The sequence below is a fragment of the Zootoca vivipara genome, chromosome 16 (assembly GCF_965207765.1).
Source record: "Zootoca vivipara chromosome 16, rZooViv2.hap1.1, whole genome shotgun sequence".
Taxonomy (NCBI): Eukaryota; Metazoa; Chordata; class Lepidosauria; order Squamata; family Lacertidae; genus Zootoca; species Zootoca vivipara.
Window position 1 is genome coordinate 24,733,004 of NC_142599.1, and position 24,583 is coordinate 24,757,586.

The 24,583-nt window shown below is 46.4% G+C and overlaps 2 protein-coding genes across 3 annotated transcripts; one reads left to right on the top strand and one right to left on the bottom strand.

Annotated features, from left to right (window-relative positions):
* The first annotated feature begins 5,076 nt into the window (after positions 1-5,076).
* NAXE (NAD(P)HX epimerase) lies at positions 5,077-16,033 on the top strand. The gene is made up of 6 exons (XM_035098385.3): positions 5,077-5,300; positions 7,190-7,298; positions 9,060-9,167; positions 12,171-12,284; positions 13,721-13,868; positions 15,316-16,033. Exons 1-6 carry the CDS (start codon positions 5,134-5,136, stop codon positions 15,516-15,518), a joined length of 849 nt encoding a protein of 282 aa, XP_034954276.2. The 5' UTR covers positions 5,077-5,133; the 3' UTR covers positions 15,519-16,033.
* A 1,756-nt stretch (positions 16,034-17,789) lies between these two features.
* Positions 17,790-24,470, bottom strand: GPATCH4 (G-patch domain containing 4). 2 transcript variants are annotated; one of them, XM_035098384.3, is made up of 8 exons: positions 24,347-24,470; positions 23,633-23,722; positions 22,853-22,926; positions 22,279-22,371; positions 20,633-20,740; positions 20,290-20,396; positions 19,299-19,349; positions 17,790-18,462 (listed from the first exon to the last, which is right to left on the bottom strand). In XM_035098384.3, exons 2-8 carry the CDS (start codon positions 23,712-23,714, stop codon positions 18,072-18,074), a joined length of 906 nt encoding a protein of 301 aa, XP_034954275.3. In that variant the 5' UTR covers positions 23,715-23,722; positions 24,347-24,470; the 3' UTR covers positions 17,790-18,071. The 2 variants fall into 2 exon arrangements, with proteins under 2 accessions (XP_034954275.3, XP_088515877.1); XM_088659751.1 differs by lacking the exon at positions 24,347-24,470 and adding an exon at positions 24,068-24,251.
* Between the last annotated feature and the right edge of the window lie 113 nt (positions 24,471-24,583).

Sequence of the window (24,583 nt, forward strand, 5' to 3'; positions counted from 1 at the left end):
CGCTTCACCCAAGGAGTTGCATTACGTGTCGTAGGGCGTAGTGAGGAGATCTGTAATTGGAGGTGTCAGTGAGTGTCTGCAGCATGTTGCAGGATGAATCTGGCACCTCTTCACATTTTGCATTCCATCACTACAGGCAAACATGCCATATTCTTTCCATGGCAACTGGGTGCCAGAAACACCCACGGTAGCTCTGCAGTCAAGATGAAATAATTCTGCAAATTTGATGACGTTCCAAGGCATAGTATAATTTAATCAACAACAGAGCTGCCTTATTTTTCTTGTGCAAAAATAAATAAATAAAACCAATTGAAAAAGCAGAAACCTCAAACATGGAATGGGGGGTGGGGGTGGGGTTCCCAGAGGACTTTTTTTTTCCCTTTGGCCCTTGGTGGGACAATAACATATGTCATTTATTTATTCATTTGAAATATGTATAAAGTACTAAAGATTGGGTGTATGTGGTGTTAGGGGAGGGTTAGTGTCATGCTCCATGTGTGGTAGTTTATTAGGGCTGCCATGTGTCCGGATTTTCCCAGACATTAATGGGATTTCAAAGGCAGAAATGATGTCCGTGGGGGGGGGGGGAGATTTCTGAATTGTGGTGCTTTGTCTTGGATCTCAGGCGCATTTTTGGTGGGTTTTTTTTTTTAAGTTCAACAATAAAATAAACTCAGATGAAGCAGCTCTCAGCAAAACATTTCATTACTCAAACTGGGATTTCTTTTTGTTTCAGCATCTGCATGTTATTGAAACCTCTGTAACTTTAGCAGACTTTTCACAGGTGCTGAAGGACCTAGTCAGAGCTGCCAAGGGATGGATAGACAAACTAAGGCCCGGGGGCCGGATCTGGCCCAATTGCCTTCTAAATCTGGCCTGCGGACGGACCGGGAATCAGCGTGTTTTTACATGAGTAGAATGTGTCCTTTTATTTAAAATGCATCTCTGGGTTATTTGTGGGGCATAGGAATTCGTTCATTTCTTCTTCTTCAAAATATAGTCCGGGCCCCCCCCCCCACAAGGTCTGAGGGACAGTGGACCGGCCCCCTGCTGGAAAAGTTTGCTGACCCCTGTCTATGAAAACAGAGGTCCCCTGCCTATGAAGGCAGTGATCTGGTATGTTTGTTGGGCCTACGTTGCTGCTTCTGCCACCTCAGGACAAGATGGCCGCCCAGGAGGGGACAGGTCAGACCCCAATGGCTTCTTCTCTGACAGGGCCCAATGTTTTGAGGCAGGGACTTCTCATTCACCCACTTATGCTACATGTGGATAAATAATGCTGCTTTCTGTGTCAACTGAGCTTTCTTCTTCTTCTCATGGGTAAAGCCAGCATTTACAAAGAGGTAAAGGACTCCCTCCCTCATAGTAAAGACAAAAGGGGGATGTCCTCTTCATATGGGAAAGAGTTGGCAACACCCAGAAGGCATATGAGGAGATCATGGCTACCCAGCATGGCCAGTACTCAAGGATGATGGGAGTTGTAGTCCCAGAACATGGAGGGACCCAAGGTTGAGACCCAAAGAACTTTGAAGGGCCGAAAAAGTTCTCCTCCCACCAAACACTGAAATTGAATGCTAGTAAAATAATCCCCTCTGATTCAAGCAAGGCCTGTCACAAGGGAGCTGTTCTTGTGCCCTTTCTCCCACAGCAATGTTGGCTTTTCCTCCTGGCCCTCATCACCTCCACCCCATGGTTTGATGGGATTAGGTGCTGCCCTTCAGCATTATCTTGAGGACAAATCGACACTTGCAACCTTCCATTTGGATTACTGCAATGTGTTTTGGATGGAGTTGGATTTGGAAATGGTCAGGAGACTTGTTAGTGCCAATAATGACTGTTGGGACATAGTTTGGCACTTGACAACAAAACCGTATCTAATCCATGCCCCAGCCTCTTCAGTAGACTGTCATATGTAATGAAATTAGTTTATTGAAATCCAAAGGGCTTGGTTTAGCTTATTGCACACATGCTCCTCATTGCTAAATATTCAAACTCAAGCTGATATCAAGCAGCAACATTTGCCTGGAGCCATGCCACAACTACTCTTGGATTTCACATTGAGAAAGAGAGAGAGAGAGAGAGAATCAGAGAATGTGTTCCACATCCATTGAGCTGTATCCAATGTTAGTCCAACTCCGACAAGACCCATTGGGTTCCTATAGCGCCTGCTCTGTTTTCAAAAGACCTTTATGAACAAGTTAAAAGAGGTGCTGAGACAATGTTTTGCCCCCTTCTAGCAGAGGATGATATAATCCGCCAGCTGCCGGAGACTTTCATTCTAACCTGTGAATATGATGTTCTCCGGGATGACGGACTGTTGTACAAAAAGCGGCTAGAGGACAACGGTGTGCCAGTGACATATCATCATCTTCCAGGTGGATTCCATGGAATAATGAGCATTGTTTGTTGGTGGCCACTTGAATTTACGAACACACAGAAATGTTTGCAGAATGCAATATATTTCTTTAAAAAGTTCATAGAAATGAATGACTTTCTTTGTCTTCTTATGGCAGTCTTCCCCATCTGTGGGGGAACCCCCCCCCCAACAATTGTGCCAATCCTGAAGTTTAAAGGAAAAACCCTGATCCAAAGTTTTACTCAGTCATCTTTCTCCACAAAGCAATAGCTTAGCTCCTCTTCTCCAGAGTGCACTTAATCATATGGGTGTCATGCATAACCGAAAGTGGATGTGGGGAGTGCTCTTTCCCCCCCTTTCTTTAAAGGAAAAAAGGTGCTGGCACTCACCATGAAGTTGTTACAGTAAGTGCCAAACTTTTAATATTGGAGGAGGTGCCAGTACTATAACCCTGGAGTACCTCCAGGGGGGGGAAAGCACTGGATATGGGGGAATGGATTTATCAGTTCACATTTCAACTCCAAGCCATTCTTAGCAATCTCTCTCTCCCCCACCTTGTGTATCCATTTGGGAGACATTCTCTGTATGAAAGAAAGAAAGAAAGAAAGAAAGAAAGAAAGAAAGAAAGAAAGAAAGAAAGAAAGAAAGAAAGATGTAAGAGCGGTTAAAATACCCCAGCCCAAAATCATGTACTGATAATCCTTTTATCCCCATTGGTTGTTTGCCTTGTATGCCAGCCAGATTTGCCAATGTTCAAGGCGACGCACAGAGGAAAAGGCAATTTTAAAGCCACATTTTTTCCGACCTGCAAATGGTGCTGCAAAGCCTTATCGGTAACAAGTTATAATTATCTGCAGCCTTTCATTTGCAAATTTTTAATGTTTGAAAGTAATACATGCCAATTGGCACGAACACAGGGTCCCTTTAAAGCCTAGTGCAAATCTGGTTCCCTGCTAGAATTATGTTAGAAATAGAGCACTGGGTGTGTTTTTACCCTGAAAACCAAATCTAATATCGCTATGACCAAAACCTAACATTTAGATATACCCACCCAAATATTTACTCATAAAAGATACATAAAACATTTGTGAAACAGTCTCTGTGAATACACAGAATTCTGAAAGCATACAAATAAACATTTAAGAAACTTAGCCTCTGTGCATGGTTCTATGTGTGAAAACAGCGTACTGTATAGTGATAATAATCCTTGTCCACAAATATACTTATGAGGACATGCAAGTCAACTGGGTTTTTAATATTCAAATGAGAAAATTTAACTGTGGTGTGGCACAAAGTCTGGGCAGCAAAAGCAGGACTTGGTGCCATGCTTTGTAATAAGTTGGCAATTCAGAAACCATGACATAAAGCACATTTCTAAACCATGGTTCTTGCTGACTATGGTGTGACACACCGAGATTGGCAAACTAAGGTTTACAAAACAAGGTTTGGGTTGGCTGATTGTCACTGCCTGGGAAGCCTCGCCTGCAACACTTCCAAAAAGGGGCTTTGCAGGCACTATTTATCAGCACATAAATACATATACTGCTTATTTTAAGAAGTGTGCGTGCACATGAAAGGTTATACCAGAACAAACTTAGTTGGTCTATAAGGTGCTACTGGGGCAATTATTTATTTATTTTATTTTTATTTCGACCGCAAAGCCCCTTTTCATCCAGGCCCCACCTTTACCTACTTCACACCTGATGGCTTCCATGTCATCAGATGTAGGGCGGCTGGTCACGGCTCGGCCAAAACAGCCTGGGGTCATAGGCCATACGGGAGGCCTGGAGGACCTACATGTGAAACTCGAAAAATTAGAATATCGTCAAACAGTTCATTTATTTCAGTAATTTTCTTCAGCTGCACCCCATAATCATCACAATTACAACAAAGGCTTGCCATATCTCGCTTTGCATGTCATGAGTCTATCTCCTATGTTGATTTCACCTTTTAAATTGCATTACTGCAGGCATCCCCAAACTGCGGCCCTCCAGATGTTTTGGCCTACAACTCCCATGATCCCTAGCTAACAGGACCAGTGGTCAGGGATGATGGGAATTGTAGTCCAAAACATCTGGAGGGCCGAAGTATGGGGATGCCTGCATTACTGAAATAAATGAACTTTTCAACGATACTCTAATTTTTCGAGTTTCACCTGTAGTTAGGCCTGGGGCGAGTGCCCTCCCCAAGCCACTAGCCCCAGCAGAAGTGGTCCTTAGTGAGCTGAAGGGTCTTTCTTTGCCACCAGTGAATGCGTTGTTGCAAGTTTTGCTGCCTTTACTGGAGGTTTGTCTCTTTTGGAAATTAAACAAAGGGTCTGCTGGTTTCTCTTTAAGGTTTCCAGACTCAAAAGAGAGCAGGGCAATTAAAGGCACAGAAGTCCTGTCCACTATGGAGTCTGGCAACCCTAATAATTTCATTGTCCCATCTTTATTTGTAAACCACTTTGAGGGTTTAAGAAAACAACAACAACCAATAAAGCGGTGTTTAAATTTTATAAAACAAAGTTCTCACTCTGGCCTTGTATATACACCACCATGAGTTCCTTGGAGAAAAAGGTGGAGAGATAAATAAATAAATAAAAAGCTAGATTGCATTGGCCCATTCCGGCTCGGACGCTGCTGGGGGGCCGAGACTTACTCAATCCAGCAGCAGCAGGAGGAGGAGGAGGGCCGGAGAGAGGGCGGCGCTTGGCACCGGGGCGCGCGCTCCCCGGGCGCACAGCAAGCAGCGGTGGCCCAGCGAGCGCAGCTAGGCTTCCCTCTCCGTCGGGGCGAATGTCCTCCGGGCTGCGGCGGGCGGCCCTGCTGGGATTCGGCCTGCTCCTCTGCAGAGCGGCTCGAGCGCCGGCCCGCTGCCCGAACCGGCGTTGGCCGCCTTTGCTCGGAGCCATGCAGAGCGCGGCGGCGTCTGGGGCCGCCGCGCAGGGACTCAAGTACCTCGGGTAAGACTGGAGAGAGGAGAGGAAAGCCGGGGGGGGGCAGTGGCTTTTTCCTGGAGGGAAATGCCCCGCGTACCTCTCGGACTGGTTCTGAGGACCGTCCTGAAAAAAAGCCCGGGGAGGGAAGGGAGAGCTAGCTAGCAGGAGAAGCAGCAGTACGCGCTGCTCTTGCAACCACCAGCGGTTCCGGTTCAAGGGGGAAGGCCGGGGGGGTGTTATTTGCAGAGACCTGGTCGGTGGAGGAGACGGAAGGAGGCCGAGGCTGAGCCCCACCCGCCGCCGCCTCCTCCACCTGTGCGCAGCTTCAGGATTCCGGTGTGCAACTTGTAAAGGACTGGCGGTGCCCTCGAGCATGCACAGAGCGCGCTTCCTGGCTGCAGCCTCGCCCTTCCGTTTCGCGAGACTATGATATCAAGGCGTCCTGCGCTGTTGTTATATATTTAGACCAAATAATTGATTTCTTATTCTGCTTTCCCAGGGTGGGCAGGTTACAACGACAGAAAAACACAAGATTAAAATCGGTTAAAACGTTTTTTGGGGGGGTTGGCTGAAGAGGGGGGTAAGATCTGTCAAAGTATTGTAGCGATATGAAATCGCGAGCAGGATTCTAGATATGAGCAGGGGGGGGAGGTTAGCAACCAATATAATGCAGCAAGTAAGGATAATAAGAATAAAAACATCAAGGAGGGAGGGGTGGGAAGTCCAAAAGGGGAAAAAAGGGGAATTAGGAAGAACTTCCTGACAGTAAGAGCTGTTCGACAGTGGAATTTGCTGCCAAGGAGTGTGGTGGAGTCTCCTTCTTTGGAGGTCTTTAAGCAGAGACTTGACGGCCATCTGTCAGGAATGCTTTGATGGTGTTTCCTGCTTGGCAGGGGGTTGGAGTGGAATGGCCCTTGTGGTCTCTTCCAACTCTATGATTCTTTGATCGGTGATTCTATATATTGTATGTGAAGTAAATTTTTAAAACCTTTGAAAATCTAATAAAAAATCAATATTTTAAAAAAGTGGGGTACAAATGGCTCGAAAAAATAAATAAGCAGAATAGGGTTTACAGTATTTATATGTTTATATAGATAGATATTGATCCATCTGGGGGGGCATGTGGTACTCCAGACTCAAGTCTGTTGGACTCAAGTCCTGGCCAGTGGCCTGGTTTTGATGGGATTTGTAGTCCAGCAACATCTGGAAGGCCAGAGGGTCCCCGCTCCCTGCTGTGGATGCCACCCACTCTAGTCAATTCTGTGCCCCCCCCCCCCCCCGATCAAGAAAGCACAGTCGCACAAACTTCACTTTCCCAAGCAATCTGGGTAAAACTCCGATCCATTAGATTTGAGCCACCCTCCCTGCCTCATGGCCCAGGGGGCAGAGAGTGGGCAAGAACTAGAGGCACCGTTGTGTCCATAGGTGCCATGTCGCCAGTGCCTGCCTAAAAGTTGTTACATGTGATGCGTGGCCAAGGAGGTTTAGGGTCCTGCTTTAAACCGTCATGGCTTCCCCCAAAGAATATTGGGAGTTGTTAGGGTACAGTTATTCTCTTCCCAGAGCTGCTATTCCCAGAGTTCCCTGGGAAGAGAAATGGGATATTAAACCACCCTGTTCTGTGAGGGGAATGGGGGTCTCCCAGTAACTCTCAGCACCCATAAGAAACTACACTTCCCAGGTTTCTTAGCGGGAGGGCATGACTGTTTAAAGTGGTACGATTCTGCTTTAAATGTATAGTGCAGATGGGACCTGCCCCTTCCCTCTGTCTCTGCCTGACCTTCCTCATAAAGCTGTTGTGTACAGGAAAGGTTGTGCGGATAAAGGATGAAAGTGGGGGTACAAGACTGTATTTCATGCAAAAAAATACAATGAGAATGCTGTGCTAAGAGATTCTGTCTTCTCCTGGCCAGCCAGAAGGAAGCTCAAGCCATAGACCAAGAACTGTTCGATGAGTACAAATTCAGCGTCGATCAGCTGATGGAGCTGGCTGGGTTGAGCTGCGCCACAGCCATTGCAAAGGTAGGGGTTGCGTGCATAAAGAACAAGTCGAATGGTGCCGAAAGCTGGGGCTGAAGGGATGACCGTGCCTGAGAATGACCTGTGGAACTGCTTGCTGCAGGATGCTGCAGAGCAGGGATGGGGAACCTATGATGCTCTGCGTGTTCTCAGTCTACAACTCCCACCATCCCTGGCCATTGGCCTTTCAGGATGGAGCTGATGGGAGTTGGACTCAAACAACCTGCGGAGGGCCACATTAGGGTGAAAGGGCCACTGCACCACCAACTTCAGCCTGGTGCTCTGCCAGCCCCCATTTGCCTGCCTTCTTAGTTACAGTGGTCCCAGGGGAGGCCGTGGCTGCCACCTTCCTCCTCTGTAGTCCCAGTGCTGCTTTAGTAGAATTCAACCCCAAGGCGGATGGAGACGAAAGTGGAATTAGCTGACACCATGCGCCTTTGGCTCTGACTGCTGTTGGGTTCCTTGGCTCCCACCCCACCAACCCCATTGCCCTTCCCAGTTTATCCCACACTTCCTCCACAGAGATTCCTGATGCATCTTTGTGAACTCATAAGGACTAGAAGAATGCGCTTAAAAAATAAAAAGCTAGGTGCTTGAGATACTGAATTCTCTATCAGATGATGATGATCCATTTCTTATACCACACCCATCTGATTTGGGCGCCCCAGTCACTCTGGGTGGCTTCCAACAAAAATACAAATAACATTGGTGCTAACCTTTAAAGTCCTAAACGGCCTTCCCCTGTATACCTGAAGGAGCGTCTCCACCCCCATCATTCAGCCCGGACACTGAGGTCCAGCTCTGAGGGCCTTCTGGCGGTTCCCTCACTGCGAGAAGTGAGGTTACAGGGAACCAGCCAGAGGGGGGTAGTTACAGCCACCCTGTAGAATACACTCCCATCAGATGCCAAAGAGATAACCAATGACTTGACTTTCCAAAGACATCTGAAGGCAGCCCTGTATCAGGAAGTTTTTAATGCTTGATGTTTAGCTGTGTTTTTATATTACGTTGGAAGCGGCCCAGAGTGACTGGGGCAAGCTACCGTAGTCAGTGTTAGCATTCCGCAGCCATGGGGGAAGGTGTTAGTCTGCCCCCCCCCCCAGCTAACAGAAGCTAGAGCAAATTGTGATTGCCTTCAGCTTAAAGAACAACACACAGGAATCAATAAGTAGTGTCTAGCTCAGGGGTCAGCAAACTTTTTCAGCAGGGGGCCGGTCCACTGTCCCTCAGACCTTATGGGGGGCCGGACTATATTTTGGAGAGAAAAAAATGAATGAATTCCTATGCCCCACAAATAACCCAGAGATGCATTTTAAATAAAAGGACACATTCTACTCATGTAAAAACATGCTGATTCCTGGACCATCCGCGGGCCGGATTAGTTTGGGGACCCCTGGTCTAGCTACTTTATTGCAGAGAGAAAGATGCAGCTTGCGTCCAGCATCTTGCATAGTCAAAAGAGAAAATAAAGAGAGTACAGAGTATAGTGAAAAACATCACGTGAGCACCAGGAGATAAGAACTTTTTTTCTCCTGGGAACAGACCCCAAAACACCATTAGCCTGGCTCAAGCATCGTAGCCTCGCCAGTGCATAGAAATCCTAACAGATGGATGGCCTATTATTATTATTATTATAACAACAAAAAGTCAAACAAATGAGAATCATACTTCAATGATACTTCAACATTCTACTGGTTATTTGCATTATCACAGAATTCATCTCTTCACAGAAAACACTTGTTTGTCTTCTCCTTTTCCCACAAGGCCTACCCAGTCGGCTCCACCATTAACCAGCCAACCGTCCTGATTGTGTGTGGCCCTGGAAACAACGGAGGAGATGGCCTGGTGTGCGCCCGGCACCTGAAAATGTTTGTGAGTGTCCTGCTCCTTTATCCTTCAGTAGAAATCCAGGGGCTCGTTTTCATTCTTGCGTAGAATTGGGCTGGGGGTTGAGCTTGTGGATGTGGTTAATGTGGCACGTAATGTAGGAACTGGGTGTTTTCAATGGAGATAAGAAAAGCCGGCTAGATCAGGGAAATGGCCACCTGCTCCGGTATCCTTTTCTCACAATGGCCTGTAGGAAACCCACAAGCAGGACCCAAGCACAAGAGCACTCTCCCGTCCTGCAGTTTCCAGCAACTGGTATTCAGAAACATTACTGCCTCCCAACCTTGGAGAGCAGAGCCTTCGTGGCTAGTAGCCATTGATAGCCTTAAAGGACATGTCAGTCCTTTAGAAATATAGCTCTCTTAAGATGATCTAGTGCAGGCATCCCCAAACTGCAGCCCTCCAGATGTTTTGGTCTACAACTCCCATGATCCCTAGCTAACAGAACCAGTGGTCGGGGAAGATGGGTATTGTAGTCCAAAACATCTGGAAGGCCGAAGTTTGGGGATGCCTGAGCTAGTGATAAGTCAGTTGACCTGCTACAGCCCTACAAATCACATTTTCTTGCCACAATACCAGTGTTTTACAGGCAGCCGTGAAGCGGAGGTCAAGAATCAAGCCAGTTGACTGTAACACTAATCCTTCCCCCAGAGAATTCTGGGAGCTGTAGTTTGTTAAGGGTGTGAGAATGAGGAGATCGCTGTTCCCCTCACAGAGCTACAATTCTCAATCCATCTTCACAGGGAACTCTTGAGAACTGTTGCTCTGTGACGAGGGAAAGGGCTCTCCTAACAACTCAGTACCCTTCATGAACTACACAACCCAGAATTCTTTGGGGGAAGCCATAACACTGTAAAGTACCATAGTGCTTAATATGCATTGTGTGGATGTGGCCAAAGTATGGCCTGTTCAAATCCAGCCCAGGTTTGAGGAGGTTGTTGCTGGGAATGAGTAGGTCATGACAGCTCTGCAGCATTAAAAGTGCAATTTTGGTGGGGTGTCGCTGCTTTGCTGTTTTGAAGGGGGTACACCACCTGCCCACTTACAGCTACCCCAACATCTTGGAGGTGTCCCTGCTGATTTCTATGGGCAGCTCTCATTTCTGACCTGAGAGAGAAAAATATTTAAAAGGTCTGTTGAAACTAGAAATCAGCCGAGTGGTTCAGGAAGTTTATGTGTGGCCAGGGTGGATTTGATTTAAATCAAACTGATTTTTAAATCAAACTGATCACGATTTAAATCACTAGTCAGTAAGGCTTGATTTAAATCATAGTTTTCTACATAAAGACTAATTCTTGCTGGTATAACTTTAATATGCAAGTAGATGAAGATTTTTAGAATAACAACTTTTCATATTAGTTTTTTATCCCCAGTTTAATAGGTTAATCATTCATATTTGGACATATTTACTGTTGTACTTAGGAAGGAGAAAAATAATCATTACCTTAATAATAACAATTTAAATAGATTTATTCAACTGAAACAATAACATTACAGCACATGTTATTTGCTTAAACAAACATCCATGTTTGTTAACTAATTTGGCTAAACAAAAACTATATATATATATATATATATATGTAAACTTAGACTGTCAGCCCAGCCTACACATGAAAAACTTAAATACTGTCCACTCCAAACAATCAGAAAAATATTGTTTCTATTCTATTCACTGAACTTCTTGAAACTTAGCACTGAAGGGGTTGTTTCTGTATTCATAGGTTTGTAGAACAATAGGATTAAGGTCTTTTTCTCAACTCTGTTCATGTTATAATATTTTTGTTGTGAAGAAGAGGCATGTGATCTCTGTTGAGTCAAATTCAGTTTTGAGAACTGCAAAAGTAAACCAAGCATCTGTGATAATATCTTGTAGGCAGAGAAACTGCCCAATAATCTTACAAAAACCTCTGGAAGAGCATGACATTGTGAATGGATTAATGGAATTTATTTACCCCCAAAATTAAACATATACAACCTTATTCTACATAATTAAAAAACTAATCTTTATTTCATGATGGAATAACCTTTGCGTGGTAATATATTTTCCTCAAAAAGCATTTTATTTAAAAAAATCCAATTTAAATAAAAAAAAAATCCGATTTTTTTGATTTTTTAAAAAAATCATTGATTTTTATCCACCCTGTGTGTGGCTGATCCACCCTTTAACACACCTGATTCACAGACCGATTTGCAGGTTGCCTTGGTTGAATATCTTCTCACAAGGTGGCTTGAACCACATATGTTGTGATTTCTGCTAATAATAATAATAATAATAATAATAATAATAATAATAATAATACGTGCAGATATGATTTGTTTATAGAAATATTTATATGCCACTATTTGTAAAAACAGTAAGAGCGGTTTGCAACAACAACAACAACAACAACAACAACAACAATATTTATACCCCGCCCATCTGGCTGGGTCTCCTCAGCCACTCTGGGTGGCCTCCAACCGAATATTAAAAACAGTACAGCATCAAACATTAAAAACTTCCCTAAACAGGGCCGCCTTCAGTTGTCTTCTAAAAGTAAAATAGTTGCTTATTGCCTTGACATCTGCTGGGAGGGCGTTAAAAAACACATTTAAAAAGTGAAAATCAGAAATCAGCCAACTATTGTGGAAAGATGTGTTCTTAATTGCCTGATGGACTAGAAATATTTTCAGCAAGTGTTTGAAAGTTAAAACAGAAGGCTGCTGCTGAATCTCTAGTGGCAGGCCATTCCACAGGGCCGAGCTGATGACACTGGAGACTTGGTTTCTTCTTGTTGTCCATTGAGCGACGTTCCTGCAGATGCTCTGTGCTCAAACTGCGATTCCAGGTGTCAGATGGCCCCTGAAGTATCCTGGACCTAAGTTGTTTGGAGCTTTGTAAATTAATACAGTTGTGCAAATCTTCGTAATTTGCATTGAGGACCTCTTCCGGTTATAAAACAGAATATCAGTGTTCCAGATAAATAAATGAATAGCATGTCTCTCTTGCAGGGCTATGAGCCGACACTGTTTTACCCTAAACGCCCCAACAAGCCACTTTTTGAAGGTTTAACCACGCAGTGCAAGAAAATGGACATCCCGTTCCTTTCAGAGTTCCCAGCAGAAGTAAGTAGACCGCCACCTCTAAAACCCAGAAAGATGGTTAAAAAACAAATGAACCCACATCTTTATGGGCAGTAGCAAAAATATTAAGGTCAGCAAATAGGGGGAATAAAATGGATTGCAATGTAAGCTTGAGGTGTGGAGCCCCGAGACTACCTTTGTGGGTCCATATGGAAATTACGGGGAATGAAACTCCAACTTGTTTGGTATGATATACTGCTGGCTCGACTAATAGTGACAGATATATGCAAGGGTGCCCTTGGTAATTTGTGACTCTGTGGCAGGTCAGTTGAGGAGTGACTAGGTTATCAACCTCACAAGTGGGGAAGGCAAATGACATCCCTATCAGGAAAGGCTTAAAGCTGTCTGCCTACACCAATAATAATAATAATAATAATTTTTTATTTATACCCCGCCCATCTGGCTGGGTTTCCCCAGCCACTCTGGGCGGCTTCCAACAGAAAAATACAATACAATAATGGATTAAACATTAAAAGCCTCCCTAAACAGGGCTGCCTTCAGATGTCTTCTAAAAGTCTGGTAGTTGTTTTTCTCTTTGACATCTGATGGGAGGGCGTTCCACAGGGCGGGCGCCACTACCGAGAAGGCCCTCTGCCTAGTTCTCTGCAACGTGGCTTCTCGCAACGAGGGAACCGCCAGAAGGCCCTCGGCGCTGGACCTCAGGGTCCGGGCAAAACGATGGGGGTGGAGACGCTCCTTCAGGTATACTGGACCAAGGCTGTTTAGGGCAGCACCAACACTTTGAACTGTGCTCGGAAACGTACTGGGAGCCAATGTAGATCTTTCAAGACCGGTGTTATGTGGTCTTGGCGGCCGCTCCCAGTCACCACTCTAGCTGCCGCATTTTGGATTAGTTGTAGTTTCCGGGTCACCTTCAAAGGTAGCCCCACGTAGAGCGCATTGCAGTAGTCCAAGCATGTGTGTCTTAACATTTCATTCCTTTTTTCCTGCTGCTGTCAAAATTGGTTGGGTTTGGCAGGAGGGGGTGGGTCTGATCTGTGCCAGGGGTGGGTGTCACACAATGTGAAGGTCAAGAGGTGAAGTGATATTTACGATTCGGCAAAATCTGCATTAAGACAACTGTATAACCTCCTTGATTCTATCCACATTTCACACACCTATCAGCTTGTTTGCAGGCCTACTTCCCATGTTCCTATGATTTTTTCTCTGTCTGGAATGTTTCCTTGAACTCTGTTAGTGTCACCTGGTACCCTGGAGGATAGAGAGGTTTGGGGGAGTTGCACAGAAACCAGACTACTCTCCAAAAGCCAAATTTGTATTGACTTTTTGGCCCACTTTTGTGTGTTGTCTCGTCACACACACATCCTCCCTGTTACCTGAATGAGAATTTGGCTTTTGAGGCCATCGGTCACAGCCCATGTGTTACACTAACCTGTTGGCTCTCGCTTCGTTGGCAGGCTGCATTCATTGACGAGGTCTACAGCCTGGTGGTGGATGCCATTTTTGGGTTCAGCTTCCAAGGGGCTGTGCGAGAGCCTTTTGGCACCATCCTGAGCACTCTGGAGAAGGTCACTGTCCCCATTGTGAGCATCGATATCCCTTCTGGTATGTTGGGCTCTCTGAGCTGGGTACCCAAATATTCTTTCAGCTCCCGTGTAGCACATGAATGGATTTTTTTGCATGCTCCATCTCCAGCCCCCCGCTTCAAACTCTGTAACCAAGACTGAGCCCAAAGGAAGCTGAACTCTTAACCTGCACAAGTTTATGCAGATTTGAGCTTTGTGTTTTGCAGTAACTCCTTTTGTAATTAGAAATAATAATGATACTTTGCATAATTTATATCTAGTTACGCAGATAGAAGCAAGGAGTAATGCGGGGAGTAATTCGCAGCCTTGAGGACTAGAAGCCACCAGCAAGTTTTGTTTTGCTTTTTAAAAAACCAGTTCTTAATGAAGTCGCCCAGTCCCATATTCTGTGCCTTGTGCATATATTCAGGCCTGTTTATGGCACCTTGCACCACTCTTTGTGGACGAGTTACCTGGCTTTTACCTGGAATTCCGTTACCTGGCCGCCGCTATGCGGCCACCACCAAGATTGCCGCCGGGCATGCGTAGGAGCGACTAACGGTGCCGCTCTTCCCTATTTCCGGTGCCCACACATGGTCAGAGAGGCCCCGGAAGTTGCCTCTACACAACTTCCGGTGCCACGCCGCTGCTGATCCCGCATTTTTCAGTTGGAGACTTGGCAGGTATGGAGAGTAGGGGCGAAGGGGAGAGGCACAGTGTGGGCACAGATAGGGAGGGAGCAGAGGCTACATCTTCTGTGTTGCAGGACAATCCTCTTCTGGCCCCTTCTCCCCCTCCCTTTCTTAGCTTGAGAGAGCTAAAAAACGGAAAGGGCAGATAAGAAAAGCTAAATGATGCTGGAAGAATGCAGAGAGAAACGCTTAAAGAAGGGGAGGGGTTTCCAGCTTCTTCAACTTTCATACCCTGAGAGCATATGTGTCGGGTATCTCTGGTTGCAAAGCAATAAAGTTCTTTGCCTTCAAGCCGCGTGCCTCTTCCTGATTTGCAGCCCGGTCGGCAAGGCTATTCTGGCAACCTGACAGGTGGTAAGCATCTTCCTTCTACGGCAGGCATGGCCAAACTTGGCCCTCCAGATGTTTTGGGACTACAATTCCCATCATCCCTGACCACTGGTCCTGTTAGCTAGGGATGATGGGAGTTGTAGTCCCAAAACAGCTGGAGGGCCAAGTTTGGCCAGGCCTGTTCTACGGAATAAAGGACTACTTGCACACCAAGGGAGTTACAAAGTTTGATATTGGCTGCTGTGTTGTAGCACATTGGTAAACCGTCTATATCTATGTAAACCAACCTTCCTTGACCCGATTCTCCCTACACGTTTTGGACTGCAACTTCCATCAGCTCTAGCCAGCACAACCACAGAGCGGGGGCTGGTGGGAGTTGTAGTCCAAAGCAGCTGGAGGGCACGCCAGGATAGGGAAAGTGGCTGTGAACTTATTTCTCAAGAATTTTCCCTTCTTTGATTTCAGGCTGGGATGTGGAGAAAGGGAACCCCGATGGGCTGCAGCCAGACATGCTGATCTCTCTCACTGCGCCCAAGAAGGCTGCAAAGCAGTTCTCCGGACGCTACCACTTCCTGGGCGGCAGATTTGTGCCTGCAGCGCTGCAGAAGAAGTACTCTCTTAACCTCCCGGAGTACCCAGAGACAGACTGCGTCCTACGGCTCTCCTAGCCACTGCACCCTAAGCTGGGGAGACATCTGGATCAGAGGAGGAATTGAAATTAGGTTGGGTTACGGCTCAGTGGTTCATTATTTGGAGTTACAAGTTAGGCCTTAAAAAGTAGCCTTGGATCGTAAGTGGTCACGCAGCAATTGAGAGCAATACGGGAAGAGGTTAGAAGACTTGGGCGACAGCTTTAGACCAACAAACAAAAAAAGGCTGCCTTCCATCACACTGTGAAGTATGATTAGTGTCTGAGAAAAGGAACAACAGTGCAGATGTGAGGAGCCTTTGGCCTTCCAGATGTTGCTGAACTAGAACTACCACCACCTTCCCTGGCCATCGGCCATGCTTCCTGGGGCTGATGGGAGTTGTAGTTCAGCAACATCCGGAGGGCCCCTTAGAATTTCATTCTTTTCCTTTGTGCAAGGAAGAGACTGTTTTATGGACTGTAACAGACTGAGACAACTTTCATTTCCCTTCAATAAAAATGGTGTGATTAAAAAATAACTTTGCTTAAAAAAAACCCACCCAACTGTTGTTGTATTTGTGGGCATCCTTTAGGGCAGAGCTGGGCAGCCACCCTGGCATGGGCCAATCCAGTCCAGCTCCTTCAGTTGGGGCAGCTCCATGCCAGAACTCTACACTTGCTGCACACAAGAAATGGGAAAGCAGAAACACTGGACTTGTGTGTGGAGGAGGAAAGTCTCTCTGCTGGATATTGGCTACATCAGTGGTTCCCAACAGGTGGTCTGGGGACCCCCAGGGGTCCGCGAGCTATGCCAGAGGGGTCCGCAAGATGCTATTAGAATAAAAAATATATTAAATATATTTCGTATGATAACAGATTTTTTGTTTTGGCCGCTTCCTGCATGAGCAGAGTCTAGCGCAAAACTAGAATTAGATAGAGGCAGTAGTTCTGCTGTATGCCGTTAGGTGGTGCTTTACAAACACTACTGTTTTGCAAAGAGGCAGCGCGCGCATTCTACTAATGCTCACCTCCCCAAGATGCTTTGCACGCGTCGGCTTCATTTGTGCGCTACTGCGCAGGTACCCTGTCTTCTCCATTCCCCTCCCTCCTCCCTGGCGCGCGCTGCCTCTTTGCAAAACAGTAGTGTTTGTAAACAAAGCATTGTTTTTCGCGGAAGCTACAGTTCGCGTAGTTAAAAATGGACCGTTGGTTAAAAAGTGGTTCGTTAAAACGACAAAGGCCTACAGATGAAGAGGAAGAACTGTAAAAAACGTATAAATATAAAATATAAAAAGACTCTTAATTTGGCTCTCACTTTTTAATTTTAGGATTAGGAATTAATGGGGGTCCTTGTCACAATAGCGGCTCGATGAGGGGTCCTCGAGAAAATTTTGTTGGGAACCCCTGGGCTACATCAAAGGTCCCTGTTGGGCTAATGCCTTGATAGCCTACTTCTGGGCTTCTCAGTGGCCAGTAGATGGCCATTATGAAAAGCGGGGGTTGTAGCCAACATTTGTCCCACTCGGAGCAGATTCATTTAAATTAGTAGACCTAAGTTGTGTCTGTTGATCTCACTAGGACTAACGCTGGATGTAACCCATATTCACCCATTTAAATAATAATTTATTATTTATACCCCGCCCATCTGGCTGGGTTTCCCCAGCCACTCTGGGCGGCTTACAACAGAAAAATGAAATAAAACAATTAAACATTAAAAGCCTCCCTAAACAGGGCTGCCTTCAGATGTCTTCTAAAAATCTGGTAGCTGTTTTTCTCTCTGACATCTGATGGGAGGGCGTTCCACAGGGCAGGCGCCACCACCGAGAAGGCCCTCTACCTGGTTCCCTGCAACTTGGCTTCTTGCAATGAGGGAACCGCCAGAAGGCCCTCGGTACTGGACCTCAGTGTCCGGGCAGAATGATGGGGGTGGAGACGCTCCTTCAGGTATACTGGACCGAAGCCATTGAAACAGTCATGGCTTCCCTCAAAGAATTCTGGGAGTAGGTGGTTGTCAAGGGTACTGAGTTTGTTAAGAGACCACCATTCCCCTACCAGTGTTCTCATGGAAGAGGGATCGATTGTTAAACCACACTGGGAACTGTAGCTCTAGGAAGGGAATCAGTGTCTCCTAACACCCAGCACCCATTAAAAAAAACCTACTACGTCCATGATTATTTGTAGTAAGCCATCAGGACTGTTTAAAGTGGCATCGTGGTGCTTTAAATGTATGGTGTGAATGGGACCCAGTTTGGGACTTTAGGTGTGATGTAGCAGTGCTGTTTCTTCACCTTCCAAGCAAAATTGAGCCATGCACTGTTACATTTTTAATACCCATTTACCTAACCTCCTAGAGCAGGTTTTGACCAGAGCCAGGGGAGGTCTGTTCCCTTTGCAAAAGGGATTCGCTGGATACAACCCCCTGCTTCTCTCTGTGTCAGCAAGTGCACAAATGAGCTTAGGCTAGAGGGTGCCGTTGACACAGCAAGTTTCTAATGTGGGACAGCAGCGAGACAGGATCCAGGAGGAACTGGGCTCTAAGAATTTCAGCCAGCAGAAGACCACCACCACAAATCCCATTGCTATCGCCCCACTTTCATTTTGATTTCTTCTTTGGCTTCCCTCTGTGACTGGCCATTTCTGTCCATTTCTCTGCAATTTCTAGCAACGGTCCTTTATTGCTTTCTCCATCCTCCCGGTGCTTCCTTTTCTTCTTCTTCTTCTTCTTCTTGTTGGATTTCTCCTCCTCTTGCTCTTCCCGGGGATCCTCACCTACTCTCACTTCCAAGCTCTCATGAATCGCAGCCTTGCCTTCTTGTTCTTTGCATTTCTTGGCTTTCTTTTGCTGTGGGCTGCTGCCATTCAAAGCAGCCTCAGTTGCCTCCTGCTTTTCTCCCTTTTGCTGGATGTAGCGAGCCAAGAAAGCTTTTTCCTGTTCCTCCAGCCGTGCCAGTTTTGCAGTCATGGTTAAGCCATGCCGAGCCCCTCTGGAGAGAGCACAGAACAGACATTGGGAATGGCAGTAGCAACTCCAGCCACCAAAACATTCTTAAGCTTCTGAACTTTGCTCATGACTTCTCCAGGTTCTGCAACCGGTAGACATGGGCCAAATCTGGCTTGCGGAAAAGTGTCACTTAATCCACCAATTACCAGTGGCCAGTGAAAGAAAATAGGAGAAGAGCTCCACCTACCCCCATGCACTTAATACCACCCACTGCACATCTAGCTGCAGAGAGCCCTTCATCAACCTGGTGCCACACAAATATTCCGAACTACAACTCCCATCAGCAAAGGGAGGGGGGAGGAAGAGGGTGTAGTAAAAAATATTTGAAGGCCACGGAGTTGGCGAAGTCTGTTCTAAGCACGTTATTTATTTCATAATATTTATATACCACTTGACAGTAAACAAAACCTCAAATTGATTTACAAACACAATAAAATCAGTAGAACCAGCCGTTTAAAACATGCAAATAATTAAAACCAGCAGTTAGCTGAGAACAGATTAAAACACATGTAAACATTCTACGTATCTAGGTAGGCTAGTCTAAACAAATGTGGTTTTTAGCAGGCGCCAGAAAGAGTATAGCGAAAGTGCCCACCTGGTGTCAATAGGAAGGGAATTCCAAAGTGCAGGTGCTGCCACACTAAAAAAAATTGATTTCTTACAAATGCAGAACGGGCATCAACGTGAAACCTATAACTCTTCCAGTTTTGCAGATCAAAGTGGTGGTCAAGCGGGCATATATGAGGTATGGCGATCTCACAGCTAAACTGGCCCAAGTTGTTAAAACTCAACCCTCCCCTTAAAATTGGGGGTACTCACTTATGGGCTGTTCTTCCCCCACAGGCCTGGACCAGCTCTTCATCAGTCAGCCTGGGAAAGAGAAAAGCCTGTTAAGGAGTGACCAGCCTGCAGCTAAGGAATACACACACACACACACACACACACATATACACACACACACACACACACACACACACACACACACACACACACACACACACTAGCTGGCCCGGCCACACGTTGCTGTGGGTCAGTCTGTTAAATGGACCTTCAGAGTCCCCCCTTCATTTTGCATACAATCATTTCCCCTATACATCTGTTGTTTAAAATTCAGCCCCATCCCAACCCTACTCCCCCACCCAAGCGTGTTATATGAAATCCCTATACCCCGTCCTGAAACATTCATCCTCCACAAAGGTAGGGCCCTCCTCCAGTCAGTGCCCCCGTTCCTCACCCCAGTCGCATGATGGCACGACACCCCTCTCTGTTCCCCACGCTGCATGCCGTCATCTTCCTTCCACGTGATGGCCCCCGTCACCCCAACCCCTCTATCTCTCCCCTCGCAAAACCCCTGTGGCCTAGCCGGCATTGCTGTTGATTTCTGTTAAAGGCCCATATTCGGTTGGAATGTTCTGCTGTGATGTCGCTCCTAGTATGCAGCCAATGGCAGCAGGTGAGGTATATGTTCCTTTGACGTCCACTGGAGGGCGCTGTGTTTTTTCTTAAAAATCATGTTTTTACCTGTGGTAGGTGTCCCCATCTATGTAATATTAGTGTATGCAAACACGCCCACATTGGTCTGGAACGTTGTGTCAAAATTTCAACCCAATCGGGCAAGCGGTTTCAGACAAAAAGTGGATGCCAGCAAACATGGTCGGTTTACATTTTTATATATATAGATATACAAATCATTTTCTTGCTCCCAATTCAGCCCCTCAAGGCAAAAAAATAAGAGGGGAAAGTGTGGTTAGGACCTCTTTGCCAACCAAGTGGATCTAGCCCAACCCAACCCAATCTCACCGCTGGTTACCTCCTGGCTGTAGATAGGTCCAGTCGGTCATCTTCATCCTCTTTGTCGCTGTCTGAAGAGGAGACGACGTATACAGGCTCTTCTCCTCCAGATGTCAATGTGGCTGCCTGGGAGCAGGGCATAGATGAGTCAGAGGTGGCCAGAAATGCATCTTTACTCAGAGTGTTAAGCCACATTCTGACTGGAAACGGCCCTTCCATAGGAGATCCTTTTAAACTGGGGGTGTCTGAGTCCAAAACCTCCTGCATGCTGTGCAGGTGCTCTTCCAGTGAGCTATAAACCATTCCAAACACGCCAAGCCCCACCATCAACACTACAAGTCCGAATCTTTAAAATCTTATACCTTCACAAAGCGCCCATAGACCAAGTTCTTCTCCCCATGTGCTTTACGGGGCTTTTTATTTGTTATCACTCCATCTTGCTCAGATACTTTTTTCACTTTGACACCATCCTAGAGGGGAGGAAGAAGAGAGGGGCAGTTGCGTTCAGAGCTCAAAGCCTGAAAAAGAACAAACACCGCATGGCAAACCTTACAACAACCCTATAAGGGAGACCACCAGAGTGATGATTGTTCCTGTTTTACAGAAGAGGGCACGGAACAGAGAGAACACCTTGCAAGATAACAGCCGAGCAAGAGAAGAAAGGGGACTTTTAGCTCATTGCTACACCACACACAGTTCTTTAAAATAAAATAAAAAAGACTTCTACTTTTTTCCAGGCATGGGGAAAGATAGCTGAACTCTGTTTAGCTGTGGTGGAATCAATGATCAGGCTATCCATATATTTCAAGGTTGTGTGTGTTTATATATCTTCCTATTTGCATTTTAAAAAAAAGACTGTCCACAGGCACCCAGTGCTTCATCACGATCGTGGATGTGCATGAAGTCAAGGCAGGAGAGGAGAGCAAAATGCAGCTTTTAAAATAGCAATATAAACAACAGCAGAGGTAGGAATAAAGCAGGGATGGAGAGACACAGAGGATCTGTGAGGATGTCAGGGGAGGCTTAAAGGAGCTGTGAGGGGCTGGGGGTTTGGGGTGAGGTGTAAAAGGAGGGGTACCGGGGGCTGGCAAAGCAAGTGGGTGCTTTGGCAACCAATGTGAGCAGGGGCAACAATCCAGAGAGAAAGAGTGTGTGTGTATAGTGCTGTTTTTCTAGAAAAAGAGGTGCCAGAACTCACCATGAATGCCTCCCTTGTTCTCTTATAATAGCAATGGCGCCCACCTGAGAGGTGCCAGAACTGAGAAGGAAACAAGACCTCTACAACAGTTCGACCTGCCACAGTCATTTTAAAGTATCCAGCCAAACCTTTAGCTACAGGTCTAACCGGAGACTTCCCTAACTCACAAGAACCCTGGCCCCCAGTTTTTAACACTACTGCAGTAGTTTTCAACCAGTGTGCCCTGGCACCTTGGGGAGCCTTGAATGATGGTAAGGGGTACCGCGGGCAACAATGGCCTCTGCCCCTCTTTCCTTCCTCTGATGCCCTCTCACGTCTCTGCCTCCCAAAGGCTTGCGCAGCTGTTTGTTGCAGAAACCCTTCCTACAAGCTCTGCAGGCGAAAGGTGCCTCTGGGGCTGGCCAGGGGGGGCTGGTTGCCAGGAGCTGAGGCAGCCTCAGAGTGAGGGAGCCCAGCCAGCCAGTCCACCAGCCCTTGCTGTTGGGAATAGGCAGTGTGAGGAGGCACCTCTCTTTGGGGCAGCTCAGAGACCAGGGGCAGCAGCTGTGGCTGACCAGAGGACAGGGAAGGAGGAGAGGGGAGAGGAGGCTGATCGAAAAAGGGTGAGAGGCTGCCAGCTCTGCAGGAAAGGGGTGACATAACTGGGCTCCTGAGCCCCACAGGAGTGACGCAGAAATAATGTAGTTGGTTAAGGGAGCAGTGGATTCAAAAAAGTTGAAAACCTCTGACCTACTGTATAAGTTGCCACACCATGACAAAACCCTGGGCCTTCCAACAATGCCAAAGCCCAAAGTTGTATGCCCTCTTTACCTGCCCAGTCTCCACAGCAATGTTAGCAGCAGATGAATTGAAGAGGTGGTCCCACCAATGGAAGGTGAATTGCTCAGCTGGGTTGTGGCCCACCTGTGTTGGAATGAAACAGAAGTTATGAGCTGTAGACTCTCCCAAAGTAGTGACAGCCACTTTTGCCTACAAGTTTGAAGGGCCCCAAAGGCTCCCAACACCACATCCCAAACCAAAGAGACGATCACACTATCCCACTCTCTTTTATGACTCCCTCTCCTGCGTTTTGAAGCTATCTGCATTTTTTTTAAATTTTCTTCTTGTTTTGGCCAGGAATTCTACAACTACAGATGCTTCTCAACAGATTGTAGCTAAAACGAAATCTATTCTATGATCAAGCTCCTTATTTAAATCAGTCAAGTGTCCATTGCCTCTGATGAAGAGTACTTCATACCCTACCCATAATATGTTAATCAACAGGGAGCACTTTTAAAGATCCTTTTTTTCCAGCTCCTTCCTTCTCCACTGAACTTGCTGGTCAAAGATTCAGCCTCCCTAATCTTTTCTAAACCCACAGGCTCAAGATCATAACCTTCCTTACCCCAGCTGAGTCACACTTGACTTTGACCTTTATGGCTTCAGAGATCCCATTTTCTCGCTTCCCAAGTCCTTTGCCTAAAATAAAGTTTGCAAAGAGTGGAGTCACGGTTAGGAGAAAGAACAAACGGGAGGCAGAGTTCTTTGCAGCCAATGAGTTCCAAATAGCATTCCAAAAAAGCAAGCAGCTAGAACAGTGGTTAGTACCGTGTTTCTCATATTATAAGACATGTCTTATATTTATTTTTTCCTCAAAAAAACACACTATGGCTTATTTTCAAGGGATGTCTTATTTTTTCCCTCCTCCTCCTGCCACGGCCGGCATCGCTGCTGCGCCTATCACTATGTCTTATTTTCGGGGTATGGCTTATATTCCTTGAATGCTTAAAAATCCTGCTATGGCTTATTTTATGGGTATGTCTTAAAATATGAGAAACAGGGTATTTAACTGGCACATGGGGTCTGACCATAACGAGAACTGAGTGCATGCCATAACACTACACACACAGAAAAAGAATATGATACTGGACCAACAAAAGATTTAAGGTCTTTAGATAAACAATTTCCTGCTTCCCACCCTGCTAGCGTGTGCGAAGTTGAAACACAGATTTCGCCTGGTTTTTGTTTTGCAACCGTGAAGTATTTCTCTGCACCCCACCCCACCCTTTTGCCCCCTGCTGTGATGGATCTAATGTTGCTCCAGTTCCATACATATACATTAAATGGTGGGGGGTGGGGTTGAATAAATCCAACGGATGCCCATGAACAAGCCCCACCCACTTACCTTTCTTCCAGCCATGCTTCTTCAATTGCTTCTCTGCAAATTTCAGCCCTTTGCTTTTATTCTCCTGAGCAGTGTCATTCATGATAGAAGCTGGATAGACACATATGGAACATAAAGAAGCTGTGAAATAAAAGAACGGCAGACCTGTGCCTAGAAACACGGCACAAAAGGAAGTCTGAATGAGCCCCCCCCCCCCCGCCGGACTGGCTGTCCCTCTCCAGGATTTTAGGCAGGGAGTCCTACCCCAGCCCTACTGCGCGTGCCAGGGATTGAATCTGCACGCAAGGCAGATACTGTGCTACTGAGCTACAGCCCTTCCTCAGAAAAAAACCATAGACCTCACGGTTCTGAATAAAGGACTGATTTAAATAGAAGCCGAGGAAGCTGTCTTATAGTGAATCAGACCCTTAGCCCAGTTACCTCAGTATTACCTACACTGACTGGCAGCTGCTCTCCAGGATTTCAGGCGGGGAATTTCCCCCAGTCCTGCCTGGAGCTGCCAGCTTGGGACCTTCTGCACGCAAACCAGTTGCTCTACCATAGCCCTAGACAAGAAGAAGGATTACTTAGCCGTCAACGACCTTAATCCTGCAGAAGGAAACTCAAACGCTCTCACCAGCGACCCTCCACTCTGCCCAAAGGCGGAATAGCCTCGGACTGCACTCCCGCATCTCTCCAGCAACCCCCGCCCACAATAAAAAGCATCCAGCTCACCGGTCCTCCAGGAAACAAAAAAGCACAAATCGCGGATAACTCGGAATTGCAGCGCTTCACTTTTGATGCAGCCACGTGATCAAGACGGGCGCGGCCATCTTGACAGGAAGCAAGATCATTCCCCACCCACTCCCTGGCTGCAAAGGATTGTGGGTGAATTGAAGGGAGGGGACCAAATGGAGAGGAGGAGGAGGGTTAGAGCTGCTCGTTTAGGGGTCGTGTTGTATTCAGTGCTGG